This window comes from Morone saxatilis, unplaced genomic scaffold (assembly GCF_004916995.1).
Source record: "Morone saxatilis isolate NCDOM2014 unplaced genomic scaffold, NCSU_SB_2.0 Contig8, whole genome shotgun sequence".
NCBI lineage: Eukaryota > Metazoa > Chordata > Actinopteri > Moronidae > Morone > Morone saxatilis.
The window spans coordinates 21,789,120-21,805,274 of record NW_023340257.1 but is presented as its reverse complement, the minus strand read 5'-3'; the positions used below and the strand labels follow the sequence as shown (position 1 = coordinate 21,805,274).

The following is a 16,155-nucleotide window of genomic DNA, read 5'->3' as shown; positions in this document are numbered from 1 at the left end:
TGATTGCGGGGGGAAAAAAAGTGGCCAACTTCACTTTTTAAGTTGCTTCTCAAAAATCATACACGCCTGGAAATAAACGCTTCGGTCTAACAACTGTTTTGATATTTTTAAATAGCTGTTGTACATTTTGCATGCCATATACGTTATATTTGATTGTTGGTTACGTTTTAATTCAATCGTCAACATCAATTTCTCAAATATGAATATGCTTCAGCCGACATTGGCAGATTACCGAGCAGCATTTGAAAGCAGCCTGTCTGAATACTGGTACCTTATAGTCCGTGCCTACCCGTGCTTTCACCATTTCCACTGTAAAGCTAGTGCAACACAGCTACTTCTCACCCTATTCAGCGGGAGTGTATGCGGACCTCAAGCGGGCCATCTCGGTGCTATAAGGCGGGCCCCCACAATGTCCACTAACAGTCGCCAGTATTGGTCTATGAGTGAAACTAAGGCCTTGCTAAACATATGGGCTGACGAGACTGTGCAGCAAAAAATGGAGGGCGTTTGTCGTAACGAAGAAGTCATTCAGTTCATGGTAGAGGAGTTGGCAAAGTTAGGTATTCAGCGCACAACCACCCAAGTAAGGGAGAAACTAAAAAAGATGAGACATTCCTATAAGACTGTCAAGAGTGATGGACGAAAGACTTTTCCCTTTTTTGACTTAATGGACAGTGTACTCGGACGACGAAGAGGGGCAGAGGGTCAGCTGGGGACCAGTGAAAGTCCCAAATGCATTAATGCACCTTTGGCCCAGTTAGGAGGTAACTACACGTTTGGACAGTGGCATTGTTTGTGGTCTGCGACTGTAATTAATATAACTGAGAATCAGCAATGTAAATACCTAACGCCCCCCATTGAATACAATGTGTTTTAAATAACAAAAGTCAAATGTTTTGTATGTTAACAGCGGCTGTTAGCTCATCAAATCTGAACACTGATTACTGATGACATTTATTTAACCAAATACATGTGTGTCCTTATTTGACAGATAAATCACACTCTACAGAAAGCAGTGGGACCTCAGCCATGAGAAAGGGTAATCATCCTGGATTTCATAGGGTCAGATCTCGTAAGTAAAACTATAGTCAGCCTTTCTGAGCTCCCTTGGTGTTTCAGTCGTGATATATTAATTAATAATATTGACTTAATACTGCTATAAAGCATTTGCTTTACTTACAAATAGATACAAAGCCATTAAAACGCATTTGGACTCAATACAAACCACTGCTGGATCACTGAGTTTATTAAGTCAAATCAAGTTGCTTAGGGACAATGTGTTTCTGACTGTTTGCCTTTCATTTAAGGTTAATTCAGTATTTGCACTTTTGACCATAAAATAATGCTGTAAAGCTAAAAGCAATGAGAAACTATATTTTTTCAAATAAAATATAAAAAAATAAAATATTTATTTTATCAAATAAAATATATAAAACAAAGCTGATGTGTGACAGCTGCTCTGTCCTTGCAGAGACTCATAAACGGAGAGCTGACAGTGACACTACAAAAGAGTTTCTCAGTGCAATGACGGAGAGCCACAGACAGTGGCTGGAGAGGGAGCAGGAGCAGAGGAGGGAGGAGTGGGAGAGGGAATCTAAGCTGAGGCACGAGGAGATGCGGCAGGAGCTGACTTTACGCCGAGAGGAAGCAGAAAGGGAGGAGAGGCTGAGGCGTGAGGAGATGGAGGCTCGAAGCAAAGACAGTGAGCTGCTGACCTCTTGCTTAATGCAAATTGCAAAGCTTATTTCAAAGGACTCTGCGGCTTTGTAAGGACATAGACCTTAGGCTGTTTTGTGACTGAACATTTTTGATGGCTATGAATGTATTTGTTTTTATTTTGTAACTACAGACACATTCTAATCCTGCAACAGAATAGTAGCAAAGGACTGGTGGTATTTTATTAGCCTTTATTCTAAACACTACTGCATGGCTTTACTTGACATGTATTTTATCTTTAAAAACAAAGAAAAGCATAGTATTTATATATTTACATATTATGTATTTTATCTCTGTAAAAGCATTTATGTAACTGTTGTGACTAACAGCTTGTGTTCTAGTTCATTTTATAAATGAGTCATTCAATGCACAGCCCACAGCTGTTTACAGTCTCAAACTATTTATTGGTTTTGTTTTTTTGGCGTTTTACCATTGTGAAATTGTAAAAAGTTTGCAAGTCATATAATATTTGTTTATCATTTTATTGAATGGGTAAAACAATGTGTGAATGAAGTATTTAAATAAAGTTTTTTAATTATGCATCTTCAAAACAGGGAAAGACTTCATGTAACACAACAGCCATAATTTAGCAGGGCAATGTATAAAAATATATATTTATGTTTCATAAACCACAAGAACAGTATCTCTTTCTGCCACATTCATACATAGTTGACTGATATTCGCTAAGGCCCGTTTATCTAAGGAGGACATTAATGTGCATCATTTTGTACAAATTGCTGCAAGGCCAACAATGAGTCTGTCTCATTATTCCTTTGAGGCTTTTCCATTAACATTCGGAGGTGGCTCACGACTAATCCACTCTGGAAGGAACGTATCCTTGTTTTTCTCACAGAGATTATGAAGCACACAGCATGTCTCTACCATGTCCTTGACAATCTCCACACTGCAGTCATTTCGTTTATTCAGGCACCTCCACCTACCTGTCAGCCTCTCAAAAGCATGCTGGGCTACACTGTGTGCTTGACTAATCTGACTATTAAACACCTCTTGTTCTGCAGTCATCCAGCTTGTGTTGGTGCACGGTTTGAGAAGCCAGTGTTGAGAAGGATACCCTTCATCACCAAGAATAAAGCGGCCGCTGTCAGTTCCACAGACATTGAGCATCCTGATGGTGAAATCCTCACATGCCCACGACTCTTTAAGTCCACAGGAATCATTCACCCATGTTGGGCAGCTCATGCTCAGATCCCAGAACATGCCATTGCCGTCCACCACTGCTTGTAATAAGATAGCAAGATAACTTTCTCTGTTGGGTGGCTCAGACTGGTAGTGTGGTGGTTTGATGACTGTAATTTGCATTGTGTCTAATACACCAATACACTGAGGGATCCCATATGAGTGTAAGAAAAAGTCTGCTATTTTCACAAGCTCAGAGCCGTTTGGTGTCACAACAAGCTGCGGCTTAAGCACTTCAATGACTGCTGTGCAGAACTCATGCACACAGCGGCAAACAGACGCCACCCCCACAGCGAAGAGCTCTGCCACAGTTTTATAGTCACAGGGGTAAGCCAATTTATATAGAGTCAAAGCCACTCTCTTCTGCAGGGGGATGCAGAGACGATAAGTGGTGTCCTGCCTCTTCAACTGTGGCTTCAACATCATGCAGAGATGGGAGAAAGTCTCTCTTGATACCCTGAAATGCTGCAGCCACTGATCATCTGTGAAAGCAGAAGCTGTGTTCTCCCACCAGTCGCTGGTCCGAGGATAGAGCCACACTTTGGGTCTTTGTCGCATACGATCCCTCAAGAAGTGATGTGTTATCTGGTTGGAATGTTGGAAAAGTACACAGGAAGTGCTGGTAAAATTTCAAGTAAACACACAAAGTTATGGCATGAACACACTGAACAGCATGCTGTCCTTACAATTATGGATGGACTGGAAAACTATTATTAATCATGATGTGATATAATCAAAGTGATAATAAAAATAAAAAATCAGTTACAATCAAGCAATTCATTGGTGAAGCTGTAAATGGCAAATGTTTTGTATTTTCAGCTCTAACTAGCTCTTTACTAAACCATAATAATTCGTTTCCCTGTTTTTGGTAAAACAATTTATCTTTCACACAAAATACACTGGCCTTATATGACACCTCATTATGGCCAATGCAATGTTCATATATTAAGTATGATCACTAACAAGTTATGGAAGTCTTCTGCTGTTCATACTCTTTTAAATATTAGTCATATGACATTGTATGTGACAACAGACTCTCATCCATGGTTGTAGAGCAAGCTCTCACCGCTGTCATCCATTTCTCATGAGCACAGAGGCGATGCAGTCGACTCTGTTTGCAGACTTTTCCCCTCCTCATCCATGTTTGCTGGAGTTTCTTGAGCCGCAGCCGCCGAGCTGCCAGCAGCCGCAGGCGGCGCTTCTTGCGTCGAGCCCCGGTTTGGTTGTCCTGGACCTGCCTCGCTCTGCACCAGGCGACAACCGAGAGAAATAAACCTGCACACAAATGTGCTGCTTCCATGTTGTACTTATACAGCTGTGGTTTTCTAAATCCTTTGGCGTATACTTTTCAGACTCGGACCAAAAACACTGAAGCCTTCAACTTTGCGCTCATGATACACTGACGCCCCCTCGTGTTCCGGAGTGTGTAGAGCCATGGCTGCTAAAAAACACTCTTACCAAGGAGCCATCAAATCGTATACAAAAATAGAAATAACCAAGTAATACAAATAATTTCCTATAATGATGGAAGGTGTAATAATGTCCACTCATTGTAAACTGAGTACCACACTAGGACACAACATTAGGTATTTCCATGTTCCCTACCCAGTCCTGTTTCCATAAACGTTTTGCACCCTGTGAATTAGTCTCTATCATGCACCCGTGTGGCCAAACCTGCACATTGCATGCATCCCCTGAAATCTACAATCAGAGCCCACAAGAGGAAAAACCACAGGAGTGAAGCAGACAACGTATGTGGGTGATGATTGGAGGGATCTCGCTCTCGGCTTCCTGAAATAGACATAACTACATCTGTTTGAACAACAGTGTTTAGTTTTTCATTATGTGCTGCTGGCTATCATTTTTTTCCACCAACTTTTTGGAATGAGACAACATTACTTCTCTCTTAAAATTATATTATGGCTGTAATGGAGAACTCAACCAGCGCTGTTTCCTATGAATGGGAATACTATTATGATTATCTTGATCCTGTGATTGTGGATGAAAGCAAGCTGAAATACAATAAATGTAAGTCTTCATGCTTTATACAATTGTTGTATCTGTCTCCTTGTGTTACATGGAGATGACTGCAATTTTCCTCTTCCCTTTCAGACTCAATTGTTATAATATTTTGGATCATTCTGGCTGCTTTTGTGGGATTCCTCTTTTTCAGTTTGAATCTAATGTCTCGCAGTGGAAACTTCCCAAAGTAAGTGTGATGCATAATCTTTCACTGCCTTCAAAGTGACACACATACATACATCCACATATATATGTAAATCTTTACTCAAACTTGTGTGTTCCTATTATTATTGCAGGACCAAGGGAAGACACAGAACATCAAATACCTGACCTGAGACTAAATGGAAAAGAGAGCACTTTTTATGGATGTGAACTAACAACGCAGCTGTGGAAAATATGTTGGGGAGAGGCAAGGCCACCATTACCATTACACAAAATGTTGTGCAACAATGTGATTTAACTGGCAGTGTGTGTACATATGAACCCTGTCCTAGATGTTTAAAGTACAAAAAAACCCAGGAAATACTGGCTTTTTGGGTATTGAGGTTATTAGAGATCTTTTGGAGGGTCAACTCTTATGTCTTTTCTACAACTTAAGGAACACTTTTGGGGGGTATTTGCAAATTTGTCACTTTATTAATGCACATACTCTCCCTTCACCGAATATCCTAAACCCAGTGCCCTTTTTGTTTTGAACTGGAAGAACTCTTGCCATTCAATTTCTTCCTTCTACCTTCTTAACCAGGTTATACAACATCCAGCATAAATGAATTAGGGAATTTGAATGTAATGACTGGAAAAAAGCTGTTTACTGTTTCAACATAGTGTTTACTTATAATAGACTGCAGAAAACTCAATATAACATTCCTTAAAGATGTGTCACTTCCCTCTCTGAAAGCCAAATTGCTGGATAAATTGTTTTTGGCAAGAACATGTATTCTGCTAAAATGGAGCTCCTTCTGTCAGTTTGTGAGAGATCTTAATGTATTACCAGAGAGGATTAGTTCTGTACTTAAAGGTCATGATCAGTCATTTCTCCCTATTTGGAAGCCACTCACAGACCATTTCCACGTAGAGTGTTAATTTATGGTCAAAGGTATTTTCTTTCTTGAACTGAAAAATCTGACAGAATACTGGTATTGGACACTTATTTGGACTAATGTGTTTTTTCATTCTTGTCTGAACAGATTTTACATGGCCGTTTTGTGGTTATTTCGTGTTGCTTTCTTGCTTTGTATGTTATTTTTTTTTTTACCATTTATTTATGGTGTGCTATATGCTCTTGCTTTTATTTAATATTATTTGAAAAAATAATAAAAAATTTACTGCACCGATTAAAATTTCTTTAATTTAGTTCAAAAAATCTTTTGTGTTCCAAATCCCCAAATGTTCACATAGAATTACAGTTTTAAAAATACGTAATACAGGAACCATATGTTAAAAAAAAAACATTCTTAAACTCATAACACATTTGTATCTCAATGTTCTATAACAGAGGGTTTTACAAAATATCTTCAGTCTTTTTACAGGAACGAAACAAAGGAGCAAAATTAACGACTACAAGCTTTCTTGTAATTAGGTCGAAGAACACGGCAGTGTTCAAATGTCTAACTCTTCATAGTGATGATGTCATTACAGATGGCTCTGATGGCTGTTTGAGTCAGTGATGATTTGGATGCTTTCTGTCTCTTACACTTGGTTCTGGTCACCAAACTGACATGAGACAGGAACAGGTCTGCTGATGTGGCTCCACTCCACAACTCATGGATGTACAGTGACAACAGGAACAATCCGGCTTCTGGAAAGAAAGAGAAAACAAGAAGCTTAATTCATTTACAGTCATCTCCCTGACAGCCACTCCCACAGGATTATTATCTGGCTTTCCAGATACTGACATAGAAAAATAAACATGCATCTCCACAGAGTTTATGTTTTTAATATTTTACTTAATATTCTTTTTACTATGCGAGTCAAATTAGATTGGCCATTAAAATTTCTCTCACATGCCTGAAAAGCTGTCAAAATCTAGTTTCTCCTCCATGCTTTTTGCAATGTGGCACATATAGCTGATTTCATTTATTTATACAAGCACTACATCACTAACATTTGGTATTTGATGAGAACTACAATAAATGTTGCAAAACAATGTCCATTTATTTACTTTCATAGCCCACTGCTGAATTGTACAAAGTCAGTTGTGCAAGCTAATGTTGTATAATGACAAAATAAATTACCTTGTATACCATATACCACTTGATGGTATCCCCATTACATTACATTTTTGGCCCTCTTTAGTCAAAAGTTTGGGCACCTCTATGTGACTCCGGTGTGTCAATACAACAATTAGATATTTTTGTAGTACAAACTGAAGTGTGTTTTTAAGTGAGGTACAGTGTTCTTACAGTATTGTCACAGTACTGATGTAGACATTTCTGTGAATAAGGTGGCTGACTCTTACCCCGTCTAGACTGATCATGTGTGGCTTCTGGCAGGCAGGCAGAGACGACTGCCTGATGCAGCTCTGGAAGGTGGCCTTGGGTCTCCAGTAACTGTATCATTATGTTGGTAAACAGCTGGAAGGTTTCCACTCTTCCTGAAATGTTGGAGTGACACTGAGCTTCAAAGGCCTGATGGTGGAGTCGAAGGAGGTCCGCTTTCAAGCCAGGATCAAGCAACACAACAACCGCAATTTCCCTGTGTTTTATCACAGCCTTTTCGACCCAGTGCAAGAATTCTTTTGTTCCGTTTTCATCATACGAGTCCTCAGCCAAGCACCTCAGGGACCACTTGGTGAGCAGGTGCGCAGTATCACTGGCCAACCGACTGGGATCCAGTTTGTCTCTTGCCTGAGCCAGCTGGGGTTCAGATAAGGGACACACAGGCTCCCAGTGAACAAAGATACTGCTGAGGTAAGATTTACACTCTGTCAGGAGACTCTCTTCTTGTTTCTTGGTCTCAGCATCCTCTGCCAGGTTCTCTTTCCGGGCCTTGGAAAAGGAGCCTTTACCTCGGGTCTTATCCTTTCCCATCCCTGAGGAGGAAGATGAACAAAACTATGTTTATGCTATTAAAGATACAAGGAATGATTTAGATACTGTGACACAGAACAAGATCTAAATCCTCCAGTGTTTGTAATGGAACAACAGCATGTAATGTCATCACATGTAACAACGTGATTCTTTAAGCCTCATTTCTATTCATTCCCCTACAGAGAAGAGAACACGGGGTCAGCAACTGAGCAGACACCCTGGAGCAGTTATTGCCAGGAACTGGTGTGATTACAATGTAACAGTCTTGCAGGGTGCAAACTTTCTAACACGGGTGTGGCTTTATCGTTGGCCCTCAGTATAAAATATTAATCATCATTTGTGGGAATTAATGTCAGCTTTTTTGGCTCTATATTTTTTATTTTTTTATTTTCTAAATGCCTCACAGCATCAACAAAGCAGAATTTAAACAGCATGTAATTCATTGTGAACCAGGACCTGCTGTTTGGCTACATATCAGTGAGAATTTTCTTTTTTTATTAGAAAAATTGTTTTTCCATCTGCAGTATCTACAATTTATAGTCAGCAGTTCACTAATTAGATCACTTATTATGTTAGTTAGGCAGAAAATACCTGTCTGAGGAATAGTGTAGACAAAATCAATTGCAAACATTATGCTAAAACGTTATGCTAATTAGTAGTATATGTTAACAACTATACATATGTGTATATATATGTATATATCTGTCATGTCCATGTTGGTGAGTGTCCACTTGCTATAACTCTTTGATGACGCTCTAAGTTTGGCACATGTTACCATTTTGGAGTGTTTGTAACTCAACTGCATGGATCAATTTGGCCTTTTTGGCTTCATTGTCTCAAACCTCATATATCAAAAGGCTTACTGCAAAACATATTCTGACAATTAGCATTCAACTCATTATGTCCCACCATAGCAGCAGTGTTAACAATACTCATTGTCTCCTTTTCTGTTATGTGTTAACAGTATTTTGTCCACCCCTTTGGCAGAAAGACAACCATGACAATTGTTCATCTGTTCATTTGTACAAGCTTCTCGGTATGAGAGAACTAGTTGAATGATGATGGCACTCACCCAGCAATTCTTTCACTTTGTGCTTTTCAGACAAGGCTTGTATTTGGGTAAGGAGTGTTGTGTTGCGAGACAGGGAGGACCAGCAGAGAAGCAGAGCGAGGACTTCGGTACATGAGAGAGGCTGTGGGTGGAGTGTTAGCCAGTCAGCCTGCTTGTTTACATTGAGAGCTGTAACACGATGCTTCAGTATAGAGCAAAGAGTCTGTAGAAACAGGCTGAGCTGAGCGGCCTTCACACGCAACCTGACAGGAGGAGATCAAAGAAACACTGACATCATTGACCATAATACAGTTAACATTTATTATGTGTTGGTTTTGGTTAAGGTCTTAACTTTTTAGTACACATTATGATTAAAATGTTTTGGCTCAAGAGTCATAGGAGTGACTTGAAGTTTTACCTGAGGTATCTGCTGATAGTTAATGCCACACACAGGAATTCACCGATGAGTGCAAGTGGGAGACACTTCACTGAGCTCTGGGGTTTCTCCTCTGTGGAGGAGGAGGTTTTTGCTCTATCCACATGCTTTTCCTTCTGCCCAAGGTTAGTAAACCACAGCGCATGAAGCAGGTCTATGATGGCACTGAGCAGCTGCTGGTCTAGATTCCTGAGGAGGATAATGAGTGGTGACATATGTAGAAAATAGGAAACTATTTTAACATTATAATTTTTTTATCATCATATTACTAAAATAATTTCTTGTCAAATATTCAAAGCTAAGACTGGACTTTACTCTCAAGCTTACCTTTTTTCAACCACCTGTATTATCCAGGTTAGTAGTCCACAGCTCTTGGTGAGGTTATAAGCCGCTCGGGTGACACGAGCAGCCTGGCACAACACCCTGATAATCTGTGCCTAGAGAGACACGTGAGATGAATGCACATTAGACATAACTCTGCTTATTTGTTTCCTTATGAAGTGCATTCAGAGCATCAATGTGTTGCATCATTGTGATTCCCACAGTGTATACCTGGGAGTTTTCATCACATAGGGGGCTGCTGCTGAAGCCTAAAAGGGTCTGAAAGATGCCTTGTTGTTCACACAATTCATAGCAGTGTCCATCACTTATCCCTTCCTCCAGCACACTTAAGATCCACTCACGTTCCATTTTTTGCTACAGCAAAAAAAAAAAAAAAACGACAAGTCAGTCTCCCACGGTTAACACCCCTTCATAGAAACAGATAACATCAGGCTAAAAAAAGATCTGAGCTGGGCAAAACCAACAGATGAAGGTTAAATGTTGTTGACATAAGCAGAGTTTATTTGGACAGTCATTTATTTTTTCAGGGTAAAATTTACCAATAATGATTAATAACTTGAAGTAGAAGAAGACAAAAACAATGTTTTCAGCAGTTTATAATACTTTACCTCCAAGTCAAAGCCATAGAACAGCTTGAAGAACTCAGGGACTCTTCTGAAGTCCAAACTCTGATGGGACAGCAGAAACCTGTTTAACACCACATACATGTGGTCCTCTGGAAAATCAGTAAAAACAAGGAAAAAGGTAAAAGAGGGGAGGGCAAAGTCGGTTATTATTGCAGCAGGCAATGGTAAAATGTATACTGTATGTAGAATTTAAACAAATGAAGAATACAAAAAGAATAACATTTCAACACCGACGAATAATAAAATCCTTATGGAAACACTATGAGTCAAATCAGGTCAGGGACTAACTTGACAAGTTTTCAGAGTTACACACCAGGTTTGAGCATCTGCTGAGCCACTTTGGTGATGTAAGTGGTCAGTACAAATGGAAGTCTTTGATTCTGCTGTCGGATTCCATTCTTCACTGTATCCATCAAGTACAGCAGCTGTTTGATAAAAACAAACCCATCAGTGTTTCTGGACACGATTTCCACATAACGTTTAAATACTAACACACCACCTCCTTGTTACTTTACCTGTCTCTTCTCTCTGATTCGAGCCCCCTCCAGGTGTTGGTAAAAGCAGCTCAGCACATGATACGCTGCAGCTCTCACTTTTGGGTCATAGCTACTTAGAGCCATTACAGTTACTCCAAGGGCATGGCTGGATACAAACTTGAGGCAGTCAATCACACACTCTGTCACAGAAAAAAAAGAGAAAATAAAAACAGAAATAAAGCAGTGATAACCTTAACTGATTAGGACCAATGACAACAACAATGAAATATATTCACCTGGTCCCAGTATGGTGCTGAACAGAGGCATAAGAAAACAGGGATCATATAAATTCCCAAGGTCCTTTACAGCATTGTTACTGTACAACGGCTCCTTAACATCCTATATGAGAGAAAAATAGATATTAAAGGATCATCAAAATAACAAAAAACTTTTTTTTCCACTTATCCCTTTTTAGATATCCATCTCTTTTTCTGCAACCACCTGATTACAATGGAGGTGGATGGAATTTCATTTGTAATACTCAAAGCATTGAAAAAATACGCATGAAACGATATCCTCTCTGTAAATGGCTTGGCATCACCAAAGGTATTTGAAAAAATAAGGTAACCTTTCAGATAATTTCTTATAAAAATCCTGTTTTGGAAAGTAAATATGAAATAAAATATCAACCTGCAGGATGATTCTGCGTTGCTGGGGAAAGTGTGCAATAGTTTGGAGCATCCTGTCAGTATTCAGCAGGGCCAACAGGTCGTCTGAGCTCGCCTGCTTCCACAGGGACGCTCCCAGGCTTTTCCTGGTCTTGTGATGCTCCACAGCAGCTGGGCCCCACAAGAAGGATCTGCGGTTGAAAACATATTCAGTGTTTTCAAATAACAAGTGCACTTGTTGCATGTAGAACATACAAGTATGAATGTAACTTACTGAAATGTCAGCAGACTGACATTGTTTCTTTCATATTCCTGCATAAGCAGTAACAGTTTCTGATCTGCAAACCAAAACAAGATGTAAGAGGAAAGAAAGACAACACACACACAAACACAAACATACTTAGATTTCCTGTTTTACCTGAAGTACTCAATGTAACTCCATATGCTCCCAAGAGTACAACAAAATGATTGATGTTACAGACTGCAGGGCATTTCTTCACTAAACAGAGAAGTAGGGACACTAGCGCTTCTGAAATGAGAAACAAAATAAGTGTGTTTGTGTTCAATAATAAAATAAACAATTGAGGGATAAGGTTTTATGTTTGTAATTTAATGTTTTTCTCCATTCTTTTTTACTCCATATGTACCTTTAGTCTGACACCTGCTAGGCTCTTCATCAGAGTCTAACATGGTGGGCAGGAACAGAGAATGGCTGCTGGTCATCATGTGAAGGGTGGATAAAGGTATCAGATCCTTCTGGACTTCACTGCTACCGTACATCACTTCCAACAGTTTACTCAATGTGTTCAGAAAGTGGTGATCTCTGTAGCGATATCTACAGTAGACGAATATATTTTAGGTTATTGCGCAAGAAAAAATAATCTGATGTGAATAAACATCTAGGAGAATGGAAATATACAAATAGCTTACTTCAGTCCATTCTTGACAAAACTGTTCCATTCAGACGCAGTGATGTCTTCAGCTGATGTCTGTGCGAAGAAGATAAAATATGAAATGCACGAAAGTAAAAACTAAACATGTGCAGTATGTGTGAGGAACATAAACCCACTAGGAGTAGTTGCAGTCTTTCCAGGATGTTCTGCTCCTGCTCTGAAGGGGAAGTAGCCTGATCTTTACAGTGACTGTAGGTGGCGATGAGACACTTGAGGGCAGCAGTGGTGACAGACTGACTCCAGCTTTCTTGTTCTGCTGGGCAATCAGCCAGTTTCTCTGTGATAACATCTACAAGTTGCCATCTGGAAGAGAAAACACTTAAGCAATTAGTAAATAATTATCAGCTAATAATTTGTTATATGGATAGTTTACTCATAGTGTTAAGAATCAAGTAACACCTTTCAAAACTGTCCACTTTTTGAAGAGCATTTGGAAGATTATTAATCAAGTCCCTGGTGTCCTTGATGTTTGCAGAGAGCTTGATCAGACCGGCTAGTGTTTCAGTAAGTTGGGCTCCGGAGTCTTCCGTCAGGTTTCCCAAAACACGCTGGGACAATTTGGTAAGCAGTGCTTGCTTCAAGGCCTTTAAAACTTCTTTTTGCACTATAAAAGAACATTTAAATGAATGTACAAAAATAATTAAAAAAAATATTGACATAAACCCTGGTGATATATGCTTTAAGGCAATAGAGAACTTATGTTAGTACAAACCATCTTTAGGACTGGCTGGATCCTCTCTACTTGCCACCTGCAGGTAGGTGTTTATTACTGGAAGGAATGTTTCTGTTTGGTCTGAGATCTTCTCCATGTTTGCTGGCTCTAGGCACCACACCTCAAAGCAGAGCCGGTGTGTGGAGCAGTTCTGCAGCAGCAGAGAGCTGATGGCCTGAGTATCTGGGAGAGGGCACTGGAGACAGTGCAGCAGCACTTCTGTGTGGATGAGCTTGGCACTGCCTGGCTCACTAGACAGAGTCTGCTGCAGGAAGGCCTCCAGCGCAGGGCTGGAGCACGACAGTAGCAGGGTCCCCAGGCCTTGGAGGTGTGCCAGAGACAGAAATATGCTGTGGTCCTGGGAAGAGTTAGCTTTAGCCTCTGTGAGGATCTGCACTGCTGCATGGCCATAGACACTAAGCTCAGCATTTGTGCTCTCACTGCTGGGGGAGATTAGCCTCTCCTGGGGCAGGAGTAGCAATTTAGAGACTACCTCCCTCAGATTACAGGGGTCCATGTAGCTGTGCAGAGACAGGAGAGCCTGGAAAGGTCTGGACTGTTTATTTGCAGCCTGGGAGCCCTTCTCCATCAGTTCCTTGAGCACAGCTTTCTCTATAGCGTCCATGTAGCTACAAATAAGCTCCAGGTGTCCCAGATCACTAAGAGTAGGGGTGGTGGTCTTCAGCAAGGCCAGAATGTCATCATTCAGCTGAGCACACATGTGCTTAAGTCTAACAGGGTTCAGCGTGTGAGGAGGCAAAGCAGCAAGCTCCAGAGCCAGAAACCACTGCTCCAAACATGGATGCTTGAAGATGGAGCCAAGTGCAGAAAGAAGGATCTAAACATAGAGAGAGTCATCTTATAATAAGTTATTCTAAAAATAGTAGTAGTATTAAACCTGATATTAGTCATAGTTTCAACAACATCTATTAAATAAAAGTAAAAGCTGAACTTTTTCCCAACCTGCTCTTTATTGGCTTCTACTGTGGAAGACTGGTTGATTTCCAGGAAGAGGTCTGATCCTTCTTGGGAGTTCTCTGCTGCTGGCTCAGAGTTTGTGGTCTCCTGAAATCCTTGGAGCTTGGTCACCAAATCCTGCAGTATTCCCATTAAGGTCTTCAGAGCTGCAGTTCCTATATCTTTGGAGAACTGTGCAGAAGGATATGATGTGATGTGTATATTTTTATATATTTTTTATATATTAGTAATTTACTGAGTAGTAAGTTTGCATTGTGCTCTTACTGTGCCAAGGTTTTCCACTGTTGATTGTATGTAGAGTAAGATCTGCTTTATTGCTACTGGAAACTCAGCCATCAACATGGAAGCTAGAGTTTCTTCAACAGTCTTCCTGAAGTTGTCCTCAAGCAATGTGCCCAGTCCTTGGCTGTACGTAGCTTTCATCAGTGCAGTGAATGAAGTGGGTGTTGGCAATCCCTCTGAATAGGATTCAGGGGACTTGAACTGCAAAAAGGGAGAGCGGTTATTTTCTATATAAAGACATTATAACAATGTCACTCATTCAGTTAAACAGCCTTTTGGCTCCATCAAAAACTGACCACTTCTTCCCGGCACTGCTGTGGTAGCCATCTGCAGTAATACTGATGAAGGTTTATGATGGAGGGATGAGGAGAAGCAGAGAGTTCTGAGGATACAAGCTCTTTATCATACTGCAGCAGTGCCAGACAGAAGGGGAGCGGCTCTCTCTGACAGTGCAGAACATCTGAAAGCACCGCAGACAAGTACTCATATACCACCCCTGAGTAAAGAAAAAGACAGATGGTTAACAACATACCACACAATTAGTTTTTGATTCAGCAAATGATAACTTGTCACGCTGCACATCTAATGTTTTTAGATGTGCATCAATTCCACTACAATTTTGCATTTTATGTGTACATTTGAACACTTTGTGACACCAACTTGAAAAAACAATGAGTTTTCACCCCTATGGTCCCATTCTCAACATTTTACTATTCATCGCAGTAGAGGCAGAAGTGCCTTACCCTTGTCTGCTGGCAGTTTGTTTCGGGCCTCCAGAGCAGCAGGTACCATCACACTGAAGGGAAACGTCTGGATAATGAGGTCTTCACTCAGAGATGGCCCAAAATCCTCCATCTCACCTTCATTACCCTCCATAATGACATCCAGCATGTCTACAACATCTAGAAGACATTGTTAGATTGTAAAAAAAGTTTCACAGACTTATGGCTGGAGGAAATTAACTTGTCTTCTCTCCCTGACTCTTTAAATGCTCACCATCTATGTGTGAGACTGGGGTACTGGCAGCATCGCCCTCCTGGCTACTCAGGTTAGCTTGCAGATACGCTGCCTCCTGGACCAGGCTGGCAACCTTATCTGTATATGTGTAAGAGTTGCACACCAGTTTCACCAACACCTAGTAAAAGAGACCAGGAGTTTATTATCAACCATAACTACTGTGTCATGATTCCAAATGTCTTATTTTGTCTGACCAACAGTAAAATTGTAAAAGATACAAATTTTAAGATTTAAACAAATATGTTACATAGATGGGCTTACCCTCTCTAAAAACTGGATGACAGTTTCTTGCTGGTTTGCCTCAACTTTGGCCAGCTGGTCAAGCCAGAGCTCAAGCTCAGTCCAGGTGTACTCAAACACCCCACTGTCCTTTAGCACCTAAATACAAGGCAGGAAATACAAAACAGCAATCACTTTTTGTCCCCTAAAACTAAGATTTACTGTTGGGAGAAACTTGTGCATTTAAATATTAACAGACTTTTGCAAACACTGCTCTCACTTCATTAACTTCATAAATATGCAGTTTTACCACAGAATCATTATGCATTAAGCTCTTTCAAGTAACATGAAAACTACTTTTCTGTAATGTAATGATTTAACTTTTGCCTGATGTAGCCGAAGAACTGCTAACATATCCTCTTGAATATATA

General features: G+C 40.3%; 3 protein-coding genes across 3 annotated transcripts in view; 1 reads left to right on the top strand and 2 right to left on the bottom strand.

Moving 5' to 3' along the window:
- The first annotated feature begins 263 nt into the window (after positions 1-263).
- Positions 264-2,095, top strand: LOC118342243 (smu-2 suppressor of mec-8 and unc-52 protein-like). Its single transcript, XM_035680737.1, has 3 exons — positions 264-764; positions 992-1,072; positions 1,472-2,095. Exons 1-3 carry the CDS (start codon positions 410-412, stop codon positions 1,768-1,770), a joined length of 735 nt encoding a protein of 244 aa, XP_035536630.1. The 5' UTR covers positions 264-409; the 3' UTR covers positions 1,771-2,095.
- Positions 2,096-2,186: 91 nt separating this feature from the next.
- On the bottom strand, positions 2,187-4,300 carry LOC118342242 (putative nuclease HARBI1). Its single transcript, XM_035680736.1, has 2 exons — positions 3,980-4,300; positions 2,187-3,498 (listed from the first exon to the last, which is right to left on the bottom strand). Exons 1-2 carry the CDS (start codon positions 4,211-4,213, stop codon positions 2,482-2,484), a joined length of 1,251 nt encoding a protein of 416 aa, XP_035536629.1. The 5' UTR covers positions 4,214-4,300; the 3' UTR covers positions 2,187-2,481.
- A 1,962-nt stretch (positions 4,301-6,262) lies between these two features.
- urb1 (URB1 ribosome biogenesis homolog) overlaps positions 6,263-16,155 on the bottom strand; it is a 13,573-nt gene continuing 3,680 nt past the window's right edge. The window contains exons 16-39 of the mRNA XM_035680180.1: positions 15,767-15,883; positions 15,485-15,623; positions 15,232-15,390; positions 14,785-14,984; positions 14,471-14,689; positions 14,192-14,377; positions 13,229-14,066; positions 12,916-13,120; positions 12,633-12,819; positions 12,494-12,552; positions 12,211-12,398; positions 11,982-12,092; positions 11,838-11,901; positions 11,586-11,754; positions 11,192-11,294; positions 10,935-11,095; positions 10,733-10,844; positions 10,402-10,508; positions 10,004-10,147; positions 9,779-9,888; positions 9,434-9,640; positions 9,037-9,278; positions 7,394-7,966; positions 6,263-6,733 (exon numbers count right to left, since the gene is read on the bottom strand). Coding sequence (XP_035536073.1) covers positions 6,543-6,733; positions 7,394-7,966; positions 9,037-9,278; positions 9,434-9,640; positions 9,779-9,888; positions 10,004-10,147; positions 10,402-10,508; positions 10,733-10,844; positions 10,935-11,095; positions 11,192-11,294; positions 11,586-11,754; positions 11,838-11,901; positions 11,982-12,092; positions 12,211-12,398; positions 12,494-12,552; positions 12,633-12,819; positions 12,916-13,120; positions 13,229-14,066; positions 14,192-14,377; positions 14,471-14,689; positions 14,785-14,984; positions 15,232-15,390; positions 15,485-15,623; positions 15,767-15,883 — 4,791 coding nt within the window. The 3' untranslated portion in view covers positions 6,263-6,542. The remainder of the gene's footprint in view (positions 6,734-7,393; positions 7,967-9,036; positions 9,279-9,433; positions 9,641-9,778; positions 9,889-10,003; positions 10,148-10,401; positions 10,509-10,732; positions 10,845-10,934; positions 11,096-11,191; positions 11,295-11,585; positions 11,755-11,837; positions 11,902-11,981; positions 12,093-12,210; positions 12,399-12,493; positions 12,553-12,632; positions 12,820-12,915; positions 13,121-13,228; positions 14,067-14,191; positions 14,378-14,470; positions 14,690-14,784; positions 14,985-15,231; positions 15,391-15,484; positions 15,624-15,766; positions 15,884-16,155) is intronic.